Genomic DNA, 18717 nt, shown 5'->3' with positions numbered 1-18717 from the left:
ATGTATGAGTAAATTTTTCCCCCACATGCTAATAATCTTAATTGCTTTCTGCTTAGGTCTGAAGCACACTTGGAGCAAGAACGAGTTGCTGTCCCTGCCAGTGCTTATCCTGTAGAACACAACCAATTGGATTCTCATCCAAAGACAGAATTTTTCAGGGAATCGGGAGAGGTAGAGATACAGAAGTTCCCAAGCAGGCCTTTGGAAGACGTACAACCTCTCCAGACTGACACACCTAACACAGCAGTTAATTTTGAAGGAGTGAGTGAGAAGGTTACACGTAGTTCTCCAGAAGAATTGGTGCCTATGGGGGAAAGTCACTCTTCATTAAAGAGAAGCATTTCCCATGGTTCAAGTTACTCTCTAAAATCAGAAGACCAGAGGAGTGAAACAGCAGCAAATATCCCTAAATTAAGTAACAGACCTATTGAGACAAAGGAGACAATTGAGAGACTTGAGATTAAACCTAAAAAAGAAATTTTGATCACTAATAGAACATCAGAAGGACCAAAACCTGAAAAAACTTTCAAACCTAAGTCTGAAACAAGATGGGGTCCTAGGCCTGGCTATGGCAGGCGAGACGAAGGCAGTGACAGACCAGTGAGAAGATCAGGTCCTATTAAGAAACCTGTGCTTAGGGACATGAAGGAAGAGCGTGAACAGAGAGAAGAGCGCGAGCAGAGGAAGGAGAAGGAAGGAGAAAAGACAGCTAGTGAAAAACCAGGCAAGCCTGAAAAAAGTGACAAAAAGGAATCACCTCAAGTGCCACCGTCTCAGGCTGAGCCCGAGAGATCCACCTCCAGCAGCGCTCCTCTGGCTAAGAAGATAACCCAGGATGCTGCCCCAGCACCAGCAAGCCAGGAGAGCAGTCAGCCTGAGGCAGCAGCTAAAGCTGTGGTGCAGCCCCCTGCCCCTGCAGTCCAGCAGCAGCTCCCAGCTGCCCAGCCAGCCACTGCCCAGCTGCCCCCGGCCCTCCCGCAGCCCCCGGCCGCCCCGCCGGCCGCTCAGCCCCCGCCCCACGCGCAGCCCCCCGCTCCTGCCAGCAAGGAGGACAAACAGGCTGAGAAGGTGGTGAGCAAGGAGGTGGTGGAGAAACCACGCCTAGAAACCAGGCCAGTGAAAAGAGAGCCTGGCTTACCACCTAGGACATACTGGAAGGAGGCCAGGGATAGGGACTGGTTCCCAGATCAGGGATACAGGGGCAGAGGTCGGGGTGAGTATTATTCTAGGGGTCGTAGCTACAGGGGTTCTTATGGAGGACGTGGTCGGGGCAGTAGAGGCCATAACAGAGAGTACCCACACTACAGAGATCCTAAGCCTAGATCAGAGCATGTGCCTTCAGGGCCTGTTAGGCAAAGAGAAGAGAGTGAAACTCGTAGTGAGAGTTCTGACTTTGAAGTAATCCCGAAGCGGCGGCGCCAGCATGGCTCGGAGACAGATTCTGACAGTGAAGTGCACGAGAGCGCGAGTGACACCCTGCTCTCAGACAAAGACAGCATCGTCAAGGGCAAGCACCCCAAAAGAGAAGAAAGAGCTGATGGCAAGAAGCCTCCGAAGCCCCTGTCGTTCAAACCTGAGAACAATATCAGAGTAGACAACAGATCCCTGGAAAAAACATACATCAGAGATTATGAGAACAAGCCCAAACCAGGGTTTCTTCCTAAAGGAGAGCCTTCTAGACGAGGCAGAGGGGGAATATACAGGCGTGGTGGCAGGGATCCCGGGGGACGTCCTCCACGTCCATCCACAATAAGGAGACCGGCCTACAGGGACAATCAGTGGAACCCCAGGCAAACAGAGATCATTAAACCAGAAGATGGAGAGCCTCCAAGAAGAAATGAGCATTATGGTCCCATACCAATTGATAAAAGACCTCCAAAATTTGAGAGAAAGTTTGATCCGAATAGAGAGAGGCCCCGAAGACAGAGGCCTGCCCGGCCTCCAAGGCAGGACAAGCCACCACGCTTCAGGCGCCTAAAAGAGAGAGAGGCTGCATCCAAGATCAGTGAGGTGGTGACCAGCTCCACAACGAGTGCCACAGTTAATAATGCAGTTAATGAGCCCTCCAACCCTGCTCTGGATGTGTCAGGAAGTAAGACACCAGACTTATCCAACCAGAATTCTTCAGACCAGGCAAATGAGGAGTGGGAAACAGCCTCAGAAAGCAGCGACTTCAATGAGAGGCGGGAAAGGGATGAGAAGAAAACAGCAGATGCAGCAGCACAGGTCACTGCAAAGGCAGGAGAAAATGCTGGAGCTCCAAAAAGGGAAATAGCCAAGAGAAGCTTCTCTAGTCAGCGACCTGGAATAGACCGTCAGAACCGACGGGGCAACAACGGGCCAGCTAAACCAGGGAGGAACTTCTCAGGGCCCCGGAGTGAAAGGCGGAGTGGTCCTCCTCCCAGAAGTGGAAAAAGAGGGTGAGTAGCCAGCCTCTGTGAGGAAGCACACAGGGTGATGGTCCTCTGTTGTCTTCTTGGGATTTGAAACCATAAGCAGCTTGTTTAGATCCACACAGTGGTGGAAAAGACACTGATAGGGTGCAGCCGTGGCTCTGTTTTTTCTGTTCATGTACAGACACATGGAACCTGAAGCTGAGAGCTAAGTGTTCTTGTATGCACAATACTAAAAAAGCCTAATTTAGAAAAAATTGCATTGCTGTTTCTGAGTTGAGCTATGTTTCTTGAGATTTGGATGCAGGCAGAAGTGTTTGTGTGAGCAGTTTTGCAGTTAAAATATAAATTGCTGCATTGCATTTTAGATCAGTCACCTAGCACAAACAAGCAGGTTGACAGATGCTTAAGCACTTACAGCCCTACAGTGGGATCTGAATTAAATTGGTAATTCCCTCCTGAGTGTTCTCTGTGGCTTAATTTTCAATTTTTTTTTCCAACACAGGCCATTTGAAGAGCAGGCAGCACCTGTGCCTGGTGTTGATCCTGCCAATGGCAACTCTGTACATCAGGAGGATGGAGGTGTCACTGCTGCAGGACAGAAGACCACCAAGGATGCAAGTGGCAAAAAGAGAGAAGAGCCAAAGGCTGGTCCAAAGAAGCCAAAGGAAAAAGTGGATGCCTTGTCTCAATTTGATCTTAATAATTATGCAAGTATGTATTGATAATATTCTAATAATTTTTGATAGTTCTGCTAGTTTTGTTGCATATAGAGCTAGATGTTTGAAATTTTTTTAAAAAGGGGATTTTTTTTTTAAACACGAGAATAATTGTGCACTTGAGCATGGCTGTCTTTGTGATACCTGATAATGTATGTGCCTCTAAAAGGTGGCAAACCTAATTTTGTGTTACATGTAGATGAGAACAATTTTGTATAATCATAACCTTTCATTCCTACCATTCTCCATCACATTCTCATAATTTAGTTAATTTTCAAAAGTAAAGGCAGCGGTTATCACTGCTAGGCTTTAGACTTGATATCTGGGAGGGCTGTTCGTTATTCTTTACTGTGTTTTAATAATTGCCTGGAGAATCTGGTACAGGAAGCTCCAGTTTTAAAATTCTTAAATAGGAACTCCTTACCTTTGAGCTCAGCAGCAAAAGCACTTGGCAAGCAGAAGCTTGCCATTGATCAGGGCCCCCATCTGTGTCTGTGGGGAAGTAACTTCCACTCCAAAGCCAATTTTGGCTTGGTGCATTGCACCTGAAGCTGTTGAAACAGCAGCATCTATACCTTTCCTTTTCCTATAGGTGTTGTGATCATTGATGATCACCCTGAAGTGACAGTAGTTGAAGACTCCCAATCTAACTTGAATGATGATGGTTTCACAGAAGTGGTGTCTAAGAAGCAGCAAAAACGCTTGCAAGATGAAGAGCGCAGAAAGAAGGAAGAACAAACAGTGCAGGTACAAGACCAGCATTTATAGTGGGGGAAAAAGCTGCTTGCAGTACTGGGATTGTCAGGGGTGCAGAAACTTCTTTCCAAAAAAGATGAATTTTCTCCTTCTAAATACAACTACTTAGTTATATTTAATGTTGTTCCTGTTTAGTAAATAAAATTAATTTTGATGTAGTCGCCTTGGGATTTTGTACTTCTCAATCAGGCACTGTCAGGCAGGTGGAATTGGCAAACTGAGAAAAACACCATTTTTCATTCTGTGATAAAGATTTGCCCTATTGCTTGTATATCAGTTGATTCCAAGAAGAAAATGGATGAGAAATCATTGTTCCTGTGGTTAAATACCCCCCCAAAAAAATATAAGGCTGTAAGGCTGGGTTAATCAGTTTGCTTTTTGCATTTTGCACTCTGCAATTGCTGTCTGTACACGTTGTCACCCGGAAGAATAAAATTGGCTTCTCCCTACAGGTTTGGACCAAAAAAGGATCAAGCGAAAAAGGCCGAGGTCAGAATTCCAAGCTGCCCCCCAGATTTGCCAAAAAGCAGCAGCAGGCAGCAGCTGCAGCTGCACAGCAGGCCCAGGCTCAGGCTCAAGCTCAGGCTCAGCCTCCCTGCCCAGCCCAGTCTCCAGCCCAGCCCCAGGCTCCTGTTCCAGCACAAAGCCAGGCTGCAGCAGGGACAGCCAGCACAGACTTCACCGTGTCAGGCAAAGTCCTGCAGAACACCCAGCCTCACAACGGCCTGGGAGCTGAATTATGGGACAACAAAGTGCCTCCTACAGCAGTTCTGAACGACATCTCCAAAAAATGTAAGTGCTGGCTTTTGGATTTGAGGTGGAGGAAGCAAGCCTTGTGTTTAGAGAAAGCTGGTGGGCCAGCTGGCTCTCTGGTTGTGTTTTTACCTGCAGATGGGTTCTGTACAGGGAATGAGGGCAGCATTCCCACGTGCAGCATAGTAACCTCCAAAAAGAGGGGTTTGCAGTATAGTATTAGTCGCTATTTTATGTTACTATGTTCTTTGCTCACAAGAAATGAGCAACTGTCACTCCTTTGAGGAGTCTGTTTTGTCAGACTTGATAATTGTTCCAGACGTGTTAATTGCCCCACTTGAAAGCAACTGAATAGGTAGCACATTTTAAACCACTGAATAAGTTAATTAAAGCTTATTTACTCAAGACATCTGTAAATTACTTCTCAGTCAGTCAATACATTGATTTGAATACCTCTAGCAACTTGAGAGGTTTTTTAACTCTTTCTTTTCTTAATTGCCAGTGGGACCCATTAGCCCACCTCAGCCACCTTCAGTCAGTGCCTGGAACAAGCCTCTGACATCTTTTGGTTCAGCTCCATCTCCAGAGGTAAGAATGAGGGGAAGAAGAGAAGCTGTGTGTGAAGCTTACCCAAATTATATCTCATTGGGGCTGGGTATGAATTATCCATTTATCCAAGAGTGCAGATACTTAAGCTAATGTGTAGAATTCCATGGAGTCAGGAGATAGTACAGAACCATGGGAGATATAGACTGGTGGTTTTATAATTGCATCAGGGAAAAGGTGTTCTCTTGATAATAACTCAGCCATTCACAGATTCTGTTGATATTCATGGTTAAATCTGTCATTCATTGCATTTCCAAATTAAAAATGCCCTGTTTGTGTAGTTTTTTATGTAGAGTTCAGTAATATAGACAGAAACAGGATCTCTCCAAGGAGCCAAAGGGGTTTTGTGTTCCTTAAATTGGAGATAGAAAAATCAGTCAGTGCTTTATGACAATATTATCTGTGGGTATTCCCATGGAATTTGCATAGCCTTAAATTTTGCATTTGAAGTGATGTGTTTTTACTTTCCTGGTACTTTTTTGCTCTTAATTGTTTTAAACAGCAAGAATGTTGAGACAGCTGTTGTAGGAGACCATTTGAACTGCACAATAGAAATGCTTTTCTATTTCTTACTGTTTCTCTTGAATTGAGCATTAAATTTTGAACTTCCCAGAGAATGTTGTGAACCTGAATTGCACTTGCTTCTCTTGATCTTGGTGATGTTTACATATTTCTTCGCTGCTTTTTCATGAGCTGCCTTTACAGTAGAGACTTGAGGAGAAGGAAGTGTATGTTCAGATATTGTGTATTCTTGCAAATCTGCTGCAGTCACAAATGGTACCTCTGCAAAAGACAAGAGTACCCTTCTAGTGGTTTTCAGCTGAGCATGTTTTGTGGTCTTTTCTGAAGCATTGTCATAGTACTGACACAGAAATTTTTCAGAATGGGTTAAATGTTTGCTTTTTTAACCAGGGGACAAAGCCTGGCCAAGAAGGTGGAGTTGATCTTGGTATAGAAACCATTCAGTTTGGAGCCCCAGCTTCCAGTGGCAGTGACAATGAAGTTGGTCCTGTGCTGTCTGAGAAGTCCACTGACAAATTACCAGAACCCAAAGAGCAGAGACAGAAACAGCCTCGGGCTGGACCCATCAAAGCACAAAAGGTAAAAGGTCATAATTGCATTACAAAGTTCAATCAAAAAAGGGTTACAAAATAGCAGAATAGAATACTGAGTTAGACTAGACCCATGAAAATTGTATCCCTTTTTATATTTTCTATTACAATCAACAAGATGGTTCCTGCAGAGAAGATGTGCAAGGTAATTAAACAGCATTTGAGCCCAGCAGAGGCTGCACATTGGTTCTGTGTTGGGAGCCAGGGAAGGGAGTATGGATTTGTGATAGCTTTGTTGGGAAACCGTGGATGTGGTGAGTGCTTTGGTTTTGTTTGCAGTTTGAGTTCTCTGGGTTTTTGGGGTTTTTTTTTTGAGCTTGCTTCATTCAGGCCTTGAGAGCTGTTTGGGAGCAGCATTGCAGTGCTGCCCTGGCTGGGTCTGCAAGTGCAGTGGTTCTTCCTGCCTTGCCCCCTAAATGATGAATGGTGCCCTGCTTAATTTTGTAGCCAGGTTATCAACTGATGAGTACGTGAAGTTGCAGAAAAAGAAGTGTTGTGAGGAAAGGGAGGAATGTTAGGGACATTAGTTGGAGGTCTCCAGTTCAAATGGATGAACTGGAGAATTCAGATGTCTGAATAACTCAATTTTTTGCAACTAATACTAAATAGTTATTCAAACTTATAACAGCTTAAAAAATAAGTGTGTTGCTTGCCTTCCAGAGATTTTCTGCTATTTCCACCTCCAGTGTACACTAATCTGTGCATCACTAGCACTCAGCACCAGCTTCTAATTCTCAGAAAGAGAAGGTTATAGCAGATAAACTTGTCTGGTGACTTAGAGCATCAGCTATTCCAGTCCCTCTTGATGGCTGAGATTTGGCAGCAGTCCTGATGTAATTAAAGCCCTTTTGTCTTTCTAGAGGAGTGGATGTTTCTTTGTGTTGGTTGTTTAGATTTTGGTTGTTTGTTGGGTTCCCCCCCCTCCAAAAAAAAGAGCTGAAATCTGTAAGTTCAGTCACAGAATGAATTTAGCTTCTGCTGTATGAGACACTGAGTGTATGTGTTGCAGTTCATGGCTTTCACTGCAGAATATAAAACCTGTTCAGCAGAGAAATATGCACTGATTAAAACTGCTGGTGAATTCCAGTACCCCATGGTTCAGATTCACTGCAGCATGCCTAAAACTGCCCAGTAAAATCACTTCCAGATACTGAACTCCAAAGTTAAATATATATATAGAGATAGTCTACTTGACACTGTGTAGAAAGTTCCTTTTTTCTGCTTGTTTAGAGCTATCAAGACTTCTGCAGATTTTGTTGAAAGACACCTATGTGACTAAATAGTAAATGCACTGGAGGGTAATATTGTTTACACTCCTTTGAGTGAGGCAGCTGTAAATCTAACTGCCTTGGTGACAAAAAATAAATCTCAACAAACAAACAATTCATACACACTCACCACCCCTGTGGTGATATTGTCTGCTGTGAAGCCTAAATGCAAGCTTATATTCAAGATTGGAAGTTGGAATTGTTGAATTAATATGGGCAGTGTAAGTGGACCATACTTGAAACAAAGCAATTTACCTTTCCAAGGTGAAGTATGAAGGTTTAAGTGACCTTAAAGTGTCTGGAGGAATTTCAGCCTCTATAAATTGAGAAAAAATTATTTGGGGTATTTTAGAGAGTCTTCATCCACTCCCAAAATACCTGGTTTGTATTGAGAAAAACAATTACCAGCAGCTTCTGTCTTTCTGCTATGAAAGCTTAAGGAATTGGATTTTCAGGACTGCCTTGAAGGGATTTTAGTGCTGCTCAGTAGTGAAGTGGACTGAGAGTCTCAGCCAGAAAGGACGTGGCTGTTGAAGCAGCAGAGCATTCAGGTTCCCTAGAGCCCTTCATTCTGCTGTAATTCAGCTGCACAGAAAGGAACTGCTGAATTGCAGCAGGGATCCAGCCATGGTGTCTGCAGTATAAGGCAACACTTGTGTGTAGGTTTTTTATTTTTTCTGGATCCCTTTAGTGATCAGCTTCCAGGGGAAAATGCTACCAGCGTCCATATGTCAAGATAATTTCAAATTATTCTGTTCTAGTTTCCTGAGGTCCCATAAAATCCTGAATCCTTGAAAATTAAAATAACCTGTAGTTATACAAAGTCATATGGTTTCTGTTTTTTTTTTTTGTGCTTTTCTTGTAAGGACAATCAAACTGACATTATTTTGTATTTTTGTGTTTGAACTCTGCCACTTCACATAAAAAATTCATTGCTTGAAAACCATGGTTTAGATTCCTAATGTTCAGAATCAATGCATTTCATGTACTTATGACTTAGTCTCAAATTCTTTACCTGCTAGAAAATGCATTTCCTTGAAAAGCTTTGTTCTGTTTAAACAATGACTTTTAGCATGTTAAAGTATTTTTGTTGGATAGGACACAGAGAGGAAGGCATGACTGACCAGTTAACACTAACTTAGCTTCCAGACTTGAGCCCGGTAGAAAACAAAGAGTATAAACCTGGTCCTATTGGGAAAGAGCGTTCTTTAAAGAACAGGAAGGTGAAGGATGCCCAGCAGGGAGAGCCTGAGGGACAGGAGAAGCCATCTCCCACCTCTGTCAGAAGCCCAGAACCTGTCACTACCAAGGAGACCAAAGCAGCGAGCGAGCTCAGCACCGAGATAGGAACGATGATATCTGTGTCTGCTCCAGAGTTTGGGACAAACACAAAGGTAAGAAAAATCCTGTATGTAAAATGGGATTCAAGTGAGGTGGTTGCCTGCTGGTGGTGCTTGGACAGCAGAGCCCACTGAGTGGCAGATAGGAAACATTGGTACTGCTTGAATTAAGAAGTGCTGCAGAGATCTGCTGTCTTGTCCCTGAGCACAGATCAGCTTGGAAATCTGTTCTGCTGACTGGCAGAACTCATTCCTGAGTCCTGCTGTGGAGTGTGGCACTGGAGCCTGGTGTAGGCAGAGTCTGTAGACTTGGATCAATGTGATGTATGCAAGATGACTTCCAGCAGAGAAGTGAAGTTGTGCATGATTGCTGGATGAGTGTATGGATGACCTCAAGCTGCGAGTTAAGTGCTGTTCTGTGAAGAAAAGAAATCTCTAAACTAGGAATGTGCTAAAGCTTTAGGTAAAGCTTGTTCTGTGTCCCTAGATGGTCATGTGTATCCTCTTGGCTTGGATATTGTCTAGATATTCCCTGCAGAGCTTCACAATATTTAGGACTCATCATAGTCCCCTGTTTTCTTTATAACTGCTCAGCCGTGAGATGGTGATCTGGTGTAGGGATTCATTGCTCTGCAGGTCAGTTCTTAGATGGGGCTGAAAAACATCCCCAGAGGCATCTCCTTTCTGCCTGTGTCTTCAGCAAGTACTCTGGTTGTCATCTCTCAAATGTAAAGAAGTGATGCAGTTTGAGTGGCTACTGCTTAATAGTGACACTTGCTTTGGCACAGGAAAAATGCTCCTTGTAGGTTTGAAAAGCAGTTTCCTAAGCATAGACCCAGGTTGGTTGCCTTCTGTCTCAACCATGCTGGTCTTAAGCAGAAATCTTCTGATGGCATTTTGGAAAACTGATCCTCTTTGAGAGTTATATTAATAGTTGAAGAATATGGAGTGTGACTCACCGCCAATTCATCTTTGTCACCCACAGCTAGGAAAAAAACCCCAAAACAAAGGGCAGCTTAGGCAGCTTTTTGCCATAAAAGATTTTCTCTCAATGAAGTGTTGCTCCAGAGCAAGTGGAAGGATATTTGTGTCCAACATGGAAGCTGCAGGCTTAAGAAAATTCAGTGCAGGGATTTCTCATCCTTCCTGACATTTTCCATCTTGTAGGTAGGTGTGAGTGCTTTATGTTCATACCAGAAATTGATAAAGTGTCCTTTTATAAGAATCAGAAGTGTAGAACAGTAAACACCTTGCTCAGCTGTTTGGTGAGCCTGTTTGGATCCTGTGCTTCCCAAGGTCCCACAAACTCCTGTGGCCAGAGCTCAAGACAGGAGAAGAGGTTTCTTTTAAGCCACAAAGAGAATAGGAAACACAGCTTTGATTACTGCAGCCTGACTCAGGGTAGTCAAGTAGCTCTGCTAAAATCAGCACAATTTCCTCCCTCCAATTGTATTTTTGATGTATCAGTTTTTCAAAAGGGGAATCTGGACTTTGTGCCAGTCTAGGTTTAGTTTAACATGGGTTGCCAAGGTTCTTTGAACTAGCACAGTACTAAGGCACTGAGATTCTGTCTTCTGGAGGGAAAACCAGAGTGGAAAGAGGCTTTCCAGTTTGTGCTGCATATGAAATTCTTTATTGAGTGGTTGCTTAAAGAAGCCTTTAATAATAGGCCTAAATACTCCTGTCTTAACAGCACTAGGTTTGCTTTTAAATTCCTTTGTTAGGAGTAGTTCCTGAGGCAATAATAAATTGTTTTTTCTAGGAAAAAAGTATAAGTTAAACCAACATCCTGCAAATTATGGGATAAGATAAACCTCCATGTAGGTTTTGCAGAAATAAACCTGCAATAAATGTCCCTTCTTTTTTAAGAGGCTTCTAAAAGGGGTTCAAATACTGCTCCAGCATTGAAGTTCTTGTACTGATGTACCTTGCAATTGCTTTTTCTTGTCTTGGTACTCTTTCCATTGCTTGTTCATGAGGGAAGAGGTGTTGACATCTCTAACCTCTTGTTTCAATGTCAAATGTTGAAGTTTTGGCAAACCTAAATGTCTTTTCTTTTGATAGTCTTAAACATCCCTCTCAGAGATTCCTGCTCAGCTTCTAGGAATGCACACTTGTGGTGTATTTGATTTAAATCTCTGTAAAAGCCAGCTGTCCTCCTTCAGAAGCTTTGTAAGAATACCCCATCCATTCCAAAACAAACATCTTGATAAGAGCATGTGCATTTAATCATACAAGACTGCTTAGAAACTGTATAAATATAAATTAACTTCTGCAGTGAGATGTTTAAGTTTAGTTCATAAGTATGATGCTCAGAAGCCATTGCAGCTGTTTCTCTTGGATTTGGCAGTATTTTTGTAGTGAAGGCAGTCTGATGTGTGAGTTTCTGAATTGGGTAAAACATTTTAGCCCTTGCCTTTCCCAGCCTTCTATTTGAACCTGTCAAATCCCAGCAAGTGCAATACCTGGTTGTGGATGCCAGTGAAGTACAGGTAGCAGCAGCTGTGTCTTACAGATCATGGCTAAGAGGACACACAGACTGGTTTTTAGAAGATTGAGTATCTTTCAAGCTCTAATTTGGGTGGTTTATGTAAATCAGGAACCAGTCAAATAGCTAATTCATCCCATTAAGTCCCCTGATCCTTTACAGCAGGGTCAGCTCTGAGGTCTGCCTTGTACTTTGTTCATCAGGTCACTGGAGGTTTTGTGATCTCTTCTTTTTCAAGGAGGTAGTCACAAGAAGTCTGCCTGTTCTTTTTCTTCAGGTGCAAACAATTTGTGGAGAACTCCAAAAGAAAGCATAAACATGATCTTTTTGCTCTACCTAGTTATTAATAAAGTAATCAGTAGGTTTCTTCAGTCAAACAGTTGTACAGGAGAATCACTTGAACTGAATTGTAAAACCTTATGGTGCTAAGCCACATCTAACAGAAAATCCTGGACTTAATGTACCAGGAAATGAAGGATGGAGATGAATCTGCAGTTTATGGGGTGGTGTTCATGTGGTTAAAGCTCTGTCTTATCTGCATAAGAGGTTCAGCCTCTAAACCACCCCTGTGCTTCAGCATTGCACATGCACTTGTAAGGGCACAGAGCTGATAGAATGGTTTGGGTTTAATTCTAGTGAAAAAGCTTCTTTTGTGCTGTGAGTTTGCAAAGTAAGAAAGTTAGCAGTAGTCTTGATCCATCTTCTTTCATGAGGAATTTCACTGCTGAAACCCTGAAAAAATTGCATCTAGACCTTGAAGGAAATTTAATAAAAACACTTTCTCTTTCTTAGGCAGTGATGCATCCTTAAAAAAATATGGAGCCATTTAATTACTTCATTAGAAAGCTTTTATGATTAAAGCAGCCTTGCATGCTTGCCTTGTTTTACCCAGACTGAGTTTGCCTGTTGGAATCCAGTCCAAATGTGCAACTTGCAGTTTAGTGGTTGGGTTTGTGGGAAGCACCATATATCTTATATTTCACCAGTTTAACACGTAAAGAAAATAAATAAATGGAGCAAAGAGATCTCTATTAATAAATTATAAAAACAAATCAGTGTGCACGTTGTCCTCTGTCACCCTGTTATGGTTTAGCTTGTTCTGGTCTTTTACCAAAATGAGCTCATCCTTTTAAGGAGGATTCTTAGTAATTTGTCAGTTACTGTCTCAGTGCTCTAATTGCTTTTTTAGAGGCATTGCCACAGGCCTGAGGAGTAAATTGAGTGTGCACTTTTTTAGTAGCTTCTCATCCTACTGGTTGGATGCAATTAAACAAGCATTATATGGCTTGTGTCTTCAAAATCATTCTGGGTTGGCAAGTCCAGACACTCAATAACAGTTCTGCTGCTGATTTGTCCTTCAGTTCTTTTTGGTGTTTGGTTCTGTCAAGATGGTGGAGCCTTTCCTGGGCTTCAGGGATGTAAAACTTCAGACATTTAAACTTTGCTCAGACCATTTGTATCTACAGCTTCAGGAGTCACTGCCTACAGCCAGCACTGAAAGGACCTTGTTTGCTGAGCACATGAAGGGCCACTTAACTGTGACAAATAAGCTTCAAGGAAAGCCTCTGAGCAGACTGGAAACCTCAGTCCTTTTCTTCCTTGAAGTCATTAAGCAATGCAGAAATCAGAAAGTAGCCTGCACCATCCAGAGAATCTGGGTCTTGTGATTCTTAGGGACAAAATTTACAGGAAAGAATTGTTTTGCAAATGGCAACCATCCCTCTGTATTCTTTTTAATCTGGAGGGCCTTTCTTGTCATACTAAGAAATTTCTGTATTTATTTAAAGCTACAGAAAGCTTTCAGCTAAGGTATGTTACTTTTTAAGCTGACTGAAAGGGCCTGCAGGTGGCTGAAGCACCTTGGGTGACAAATGATAATGGGCTGCACCACCACAGTCCAGTTTTACAGTGCCCAGGAGATACCTTGCTCTGGATGTTCTTGCCTTACAGACTGTGTTTTGACTTTTCTCCAGATGTACATTGTGAGGTCATGAGGCAAACTGTAATCTTCTAAGAACCCTCCTGACCTCAGGAGCAATTCTGCAGCAAGGATTGTTAGACATGACTTGTAAGAAAGAACAGTGTGAAATTCTAATCTTCTGTTGCTTGCTGAACTCCTCCTTTAGAAAGGCTGACATCTGTCCAAGAAATTGAAATGGAATTTAGGTAAGGGAGATATTTTAATGGAATTGTTTTTCTTCACAGGAGTCTGTAACAGACTACACTACACCTTCTTCTCATCCTAACACAGTGGCTACTAGCAGTACAAAAATGGAGGAGACTTTGGTGACGAACGTAAGTCCATTGCAGTGATCGTCTTGACTTGGAAGACAAGAAAATATTTTCTCACCTCTTTTAAAGCACCAAATAGTGCCTTCAGTGAAGGAGTCCACAGGGCTCCTTTCATGTGAACTAGCTGGGCTTTTTCCAGTAATCTTACTCTGAAGGACATTTGGTTTGATTAGTACCTGCTCTGGAATTCTTCAGGTGTTTTCTTGTCTTTTGAACAATCACAGTGAGCTAAAGAGCACAGAAAGTGGAGATGTTTATAGGGACAATTCTGAAAAAAGCACAGATAGGCATAATGAGGGAGTGTGTTCTTGGCAGCAGTAGGCACTTGAGCCTGGTACCAGGAGCAAAGCTCTGTAGGCTGAGTTTGAAGAAAAGCTCTTAACAAACAAAGGAGTTTTGAACTGTAGCCTGAAATCACAGCAACTGTATGCACAGGGAGCAGCTGAATGGTTGTGGGAGCAGACAACAGGCTTCAGGTGTTCAGTTGCTATGGAGATGAGACCTTTGCAGCCCTCAAAGCCAGTGCAGTGGTCCTGACTTGTGAGTGTGGCACAGTGATTGAGAGAACCAGCTGGGTTTTGACTTGTAGCAAAATCAAGTTTGTCTTGGGTGTGCTGGGGTATCAGGGAGCTTGGATCTTGTGATTCTTGTTGTTTGAGTAACAGAATTAGCTCAGGGTTGAGTCACTTGTTGGTGGGGGAAGGTAGAATCATACAGTAGGATCTCAGTTTTTTATGAAGATGTCTTGTCAATTCCATCTAAAAATGCTTTTCAGCTTACTGCAGCACTGTTTTGAAGCAGTACTGATTGAACTTCTTACTCTTCTGCTGGCTTTTCTGGTAGTGTTTTGGTTTTTGACTTTGGTGGTTAGTGTGGAAGACTGAATTCTTTTGTGTTAAGGATGTCCAATCCTTGTGGATGTTAGAGTTGAATTTCTAACAGGGGAATCAAGGGTTCCTGGCCACAAAGGATCTGTGCCATCCCCTGCTTCAAAGCTTCAGGATCTGTCTTTTGGATTAGCCTTATCTCATCCAGTGGAAGTCCATTAGCTAAGCTATGGCTAGAGAAAGGAAGAGTTAGGAGTAACAGACTGGACACTGCAGTGTTTTTGATTCATTTCCTTTAAAACTTCTAGAAAATCCGTTTGAGTTTTCATAGGCAAAGACAGCAATAGCATTATGTCAGGTTTATTTCCCCAAGTATCACATCTTTCATCTTTTGAAAGAGAAAATAACTGAATTCAATTATTGGATGGCAAATCTGTTGTAGTTTGTTTCATGGTCCTGTGATTTTGCAGGTCTATAAAAGCTTCCTCTTTTCAGAAACTGCATCTCAGAACTCAAGGTCATGACACCCCCTGTACTGTATTGGTACAAAAAGGGACAAACCTGGCTTGGGAAGAATTTTTGCATATCAGTAAACTGAAATGGTACTTGAAATTAAATCCCCAAACAGACAATTGGTGTTTGTTTATGCAGAGGACATGGACACCTTAAAAACTTAATCTTCAGCCTCTTTGAGAGATGAGGAGCATCTTGGCACCTGCTGAGTGGCCTTTCCTTGCCTACCAAATTTTCACCTTATTTTATCAGTCTCCCTGCCAAATGCTCAAGCCTTGAAGAAATTGTAGCTCACTTGATAAAGCTTGAGCTTTGCTTTCTGGGGCTTTTCTAGTAGACTTAGTTAGAATGTGATGTGTGTTGCCTGCCTTTCAGGTGCCCCTGCCCCACACCCTTCCCCTCCCTAGGAGGGAGACTTTACAACAGAGCTCCAGCCTAACTCCAGTTTCTCCCGCTACCGTCGACCTCACCCTCAAGGTATGTACCACATCCCTCTAAGGGTCGTTTTCTTGCATGCAGGGGAAAAAAGTTATTGGAGAACTTGCTGGTGAACCTTTTTTTAGAGCCTTCCTTTGTTTCCTCTGCTGAACTGCTTTTGCATATAAATGGATGGCTGAAACAGAGACTCTGTCGAAGGATGCATTTAAACCATAAATTTCTAACCCCGTTTTGCATTAACACTTGGCATCTCAACCAATCTTGGCTCCCACTGCCCTGAAAAACCAAGATCCTAGAGTTTTAGCATTGGACCACAGTGCTCATGGCAAACCATCAGAATCTGGCTGAGGTTTTTTGAGCGTTGAGCTTACAGTAAGTTGCCTGGTTTGGTGTAAAGGCTTGAAGGATTTGCTTGATAAGCCAAGTTTGACTTCTTCATAGTTCTAAGACTTTGGTGCAGTGATAATGTGGTTTTGAGTTGGATGGCTGAAGTTCCAAGTAGTGACATGTAGCTGGTGTGTTGGTGTCTCTGCAAGGCAGTTAGATCAGCAGGTCAGAATGTGTTTTGTAGTGTTGTTAGTGTTCTGTTGTTTCCTGCTTTCCAGTGCAGAGCAAGTGTGGAGAAGATTTTGAGTGCTGTTTTCCCATTTTGTTGGATTTTGGACTGTGTGCATTGTATAACTCACTAACACAGAGTTGGGCTCTAGCTTTGCTACTGTATTTTTAGAAGTTGTTGGGTTTTTTTCTTCTTTTGGTGTTCTAGATCTGCTTTGTCATTGTGACTGAGCCAGTAGAAGTGTTGTTGCTGCTTTTGGTATTGAGGAATAGTGGTGTTTGACCTTAGTTTAAGTTTTTTAAAGAAGAAATGAAACTTGATTGGATGCAGAGCTAATGTTTTGGAAGAACTTGCATGTCAATCCCGGTGAGACTTGTCTCACTGGCTTGGTTTGACAGCTGCTTGCTTGTGTTCTCTGCAGATGAGAAATACTCATGTTCTCTTGTTGAATCTCTGCTTTCCTCTTGTTAACACTTTATTTCCTAAAAGAAGTATAACACTTCTTTCAAACAGTAGATGTACAGAAACGGGGAGAGCACTGTGGAGGGACAAGTAGTTTTAAAAAACCTGGGTTTCTGGTACATCCTTGGGTGATGAGTTATCCTAACATGACTTTCTGGCGTCTGGAATTGTTGTTCTGACTGTTTGGCAGCTGGAGATGGAATCCTGTGTCATGCAGGTAGGGCTCAGAGTTATCTGAAAGTTCCCTCAAAGTGTGGGACACTGCCCAGTTACAGAGCAAACTGTGGTGTCTGTGTCACTCATCCTGCATTTCTTTTCCTGCTCTTGTGGTGTCAGTGATTTCTCAGGGGATGATAGACTTTGGGATGTGTGGTTACAAAATAGGTCAGAGATCCATGTTTTGAGGCTGTCTTGAAGAACCCTCTGACTGAAATCTGGAGGGAAAGCTATGTGGAAGCAGCTTTGTCCCTGATTTCTTCATTCCAGCCACTGGAGCTCTGCCTCCTTTTCACAAATGCAGAAGGCTCAGGCTTGTTCTGAAGCACACTCTGAGACACTCACTGTCCCAGCAGGCACAGCTCTGCTCTTTGTCATCCTCTTCCAGTACAGCCCTTGCATCTTACAAAGGATACTTCTGGAGCAGGAGAGAGGAAAGCATTTCCTTCATTTTCTTAAAAGAACAAAATATCCAGGTTCTGCCTGCCTAAAGGATTAATCCTTGCACCTGCTCTTCCCTCCATCCCCTGACACAGAAAGCTGTCTGTGAAGAGACTTGTAGGGCACTTGGCCACAATTGCTCCCACTGCTTGGCATCATTCTTCAGGGGAGGTACAAGGTGCTCCTCTGGGAAGCCTTGTTGAGATCTTGTTTCCTTGGAGTAACTTTGCTAAGGACACCTTTACTCAGTCATCCTCTTAAGGACTTGGTTCAAAGGGCTGTTATAGGTAAGGAGCTGAGCAGAAGAAAGTCCAAAGCAATTTCAAACTGAGCTGCTTGGCCCTCTGCATGTCCAAGGTTTCATCTAAAATTCCTCTGTAGGCATCTGGTCAAGAAACTGACACATTTGAGCTTTCTTTTTCTAACCATTGAGACTTTGGTGTATTTAAGGAAGGGCACATTGGGGTTTGTCTCCAGTGGAGTTTTTGGGTAACATGGGCAGGACTGTTGTGCAGTGTGAAGGCCCCAATGGATCAGTGATGAAGAGAAGCCTCAAGCAGCCACGATCTCCTCCTTGTTGCCCTCCTTTCTTCCTAACTAGGAGTGAAACTACAACACTGTCTCCAGTCTCACTTAATTTAGAGCCTCTTATTCCTCCATAGCTGGTCTGTAGATGGTGCTGATTAGGCATTCCTAGAGTATCAATCTCTCTTGCATCTTTTTCTGTAGCTTATAAAAGTTAGAGGTTGCTAAGAGGCTTTCCAAAAGAAAGCTTCAGGACTCTGTGGTATGCTCTAGATGTGACAAAATGCAGTGTGTAGCTTTTGCTGTCAATAGTTTCTTCAGGACATGATGAAAACCAGTGAACATAGAACCTTCTACACCTTCTCTAGTCTGACAGTCACAGGTACTTACCCACTTTCTCTCAGTGCCTGTGCAATACACCTAAACAAAATCATTTCCAGCACATCAGTGATGAGTGAACTTTGCCTTGTCTGTAAGAATCAGAACCAGTTTGGAGGAAAATGTTGTGGAGGGGAAACAGTGAATGATTGCTGGGGAAGATGATCTCAAAAATGAAAATAGGTGACTTGCCCCCCAAGGATTTAATGTGTAACTAAGTTTCCCTCTTCCCCCTTTATTCTCTTCAGGAGTCCAGAACCTCATTTTCCACATAGGTGTGTGTTGATCACCTGTGACCCACTTCTTTTGATACTGCTCTGCTTTTTTACCATTTCTGAAGCATCTAGACAAATAACCTGAGCCATGTTTGGTCTGTCCAGCCTCTGCCTAACTCATGTAAAGCAGGGCAGGGTGACAGGTGTGGCTTTAGAGACTGAGCCGGGGGGGGGGGGGGGGGGTCTCTGGAGCAGGCAGTGAGGGCAGGTGTGTGGGGAGGATATATTTACCCCTTAATATCCACCACTAAAGACAGCACCTGGCCTTGAAAAACTTACAGTGAACAATTTCAGCTCTGCTAGCTAAAGTTGAGTTTCCACTGGAGAGAGCTGAAGGTTGTGCAGAAGTCCATGGACTA

The 18717-nt window shown here is 43.0% G+C and overlaps 1 protein-coding gene across 13 annotated transcripts in view; it reads left to right on the top strand.

Annotated features, from left to right (window-relative positions):
* PRRC2C (proline rich coiled-coil 2C) overlaps positions 1-18717 on the top strand; it is a 69719-nt gene that overhangs the window by 34231 nt on the left and 16771 nt on the right. For 8 of the 13 annotated variants that reach the window (XM_050977343.1, XM_050977345.1, XM_018923482.3 and 5 more), the window contains exons 16-24: positions 57-2420; positions 2899-3107; positions 3705-3859; positions 4321-4660; positions 5124-5209; positions 6140-6328; positions 8750-9001; positions 13641-13730; positions 15443-15544. In XM_050977343.1, the coding sequence (XP_050833300.1) occupies positions 57-2420; positions 2899-3107; positions 3705-3859; positions 4321-4660; positions 5124-5209; positions 6140-6328; positions 8750-9001; positions 13641-13730; positions 15443-15544 (3787 nt within the window). The remainder of the gene's footprint in view (positions 1-56; positions 2421-2898; positions 3108-3704; positions 3860-4320; positions 4661-5123; positions 5210-6139; positions 6329-8749; positions 9002-13640; positions 13731-15442; positions 15545-18717) is intronic. The other 5 variants (XM_018923492.3, XM_050977344.1, XM_018923486.3 and 2 more) reach the window with 4 other exon arrangements.

This window comes from Serinus canaria, chromosome 8 (genome assembly GCF_022539315.1).
Source record: "Serinus canaria isolate serCan28SL12 chromosome 8, serCan2020, whole genome shotgun sequence".
Classification (NCBI taxonomy): domain Eukaryota; kingdom Metazoa; phylum Chordata; class Aves; order Passeriformes; family Fringillidae; genus Serinus; species Serinus canaria.
The sequence above is the reverse complement of the archived record's forward strand: the minus strand, read 5'-3'. Positions and strand labels throughout refer to the sequence as shown.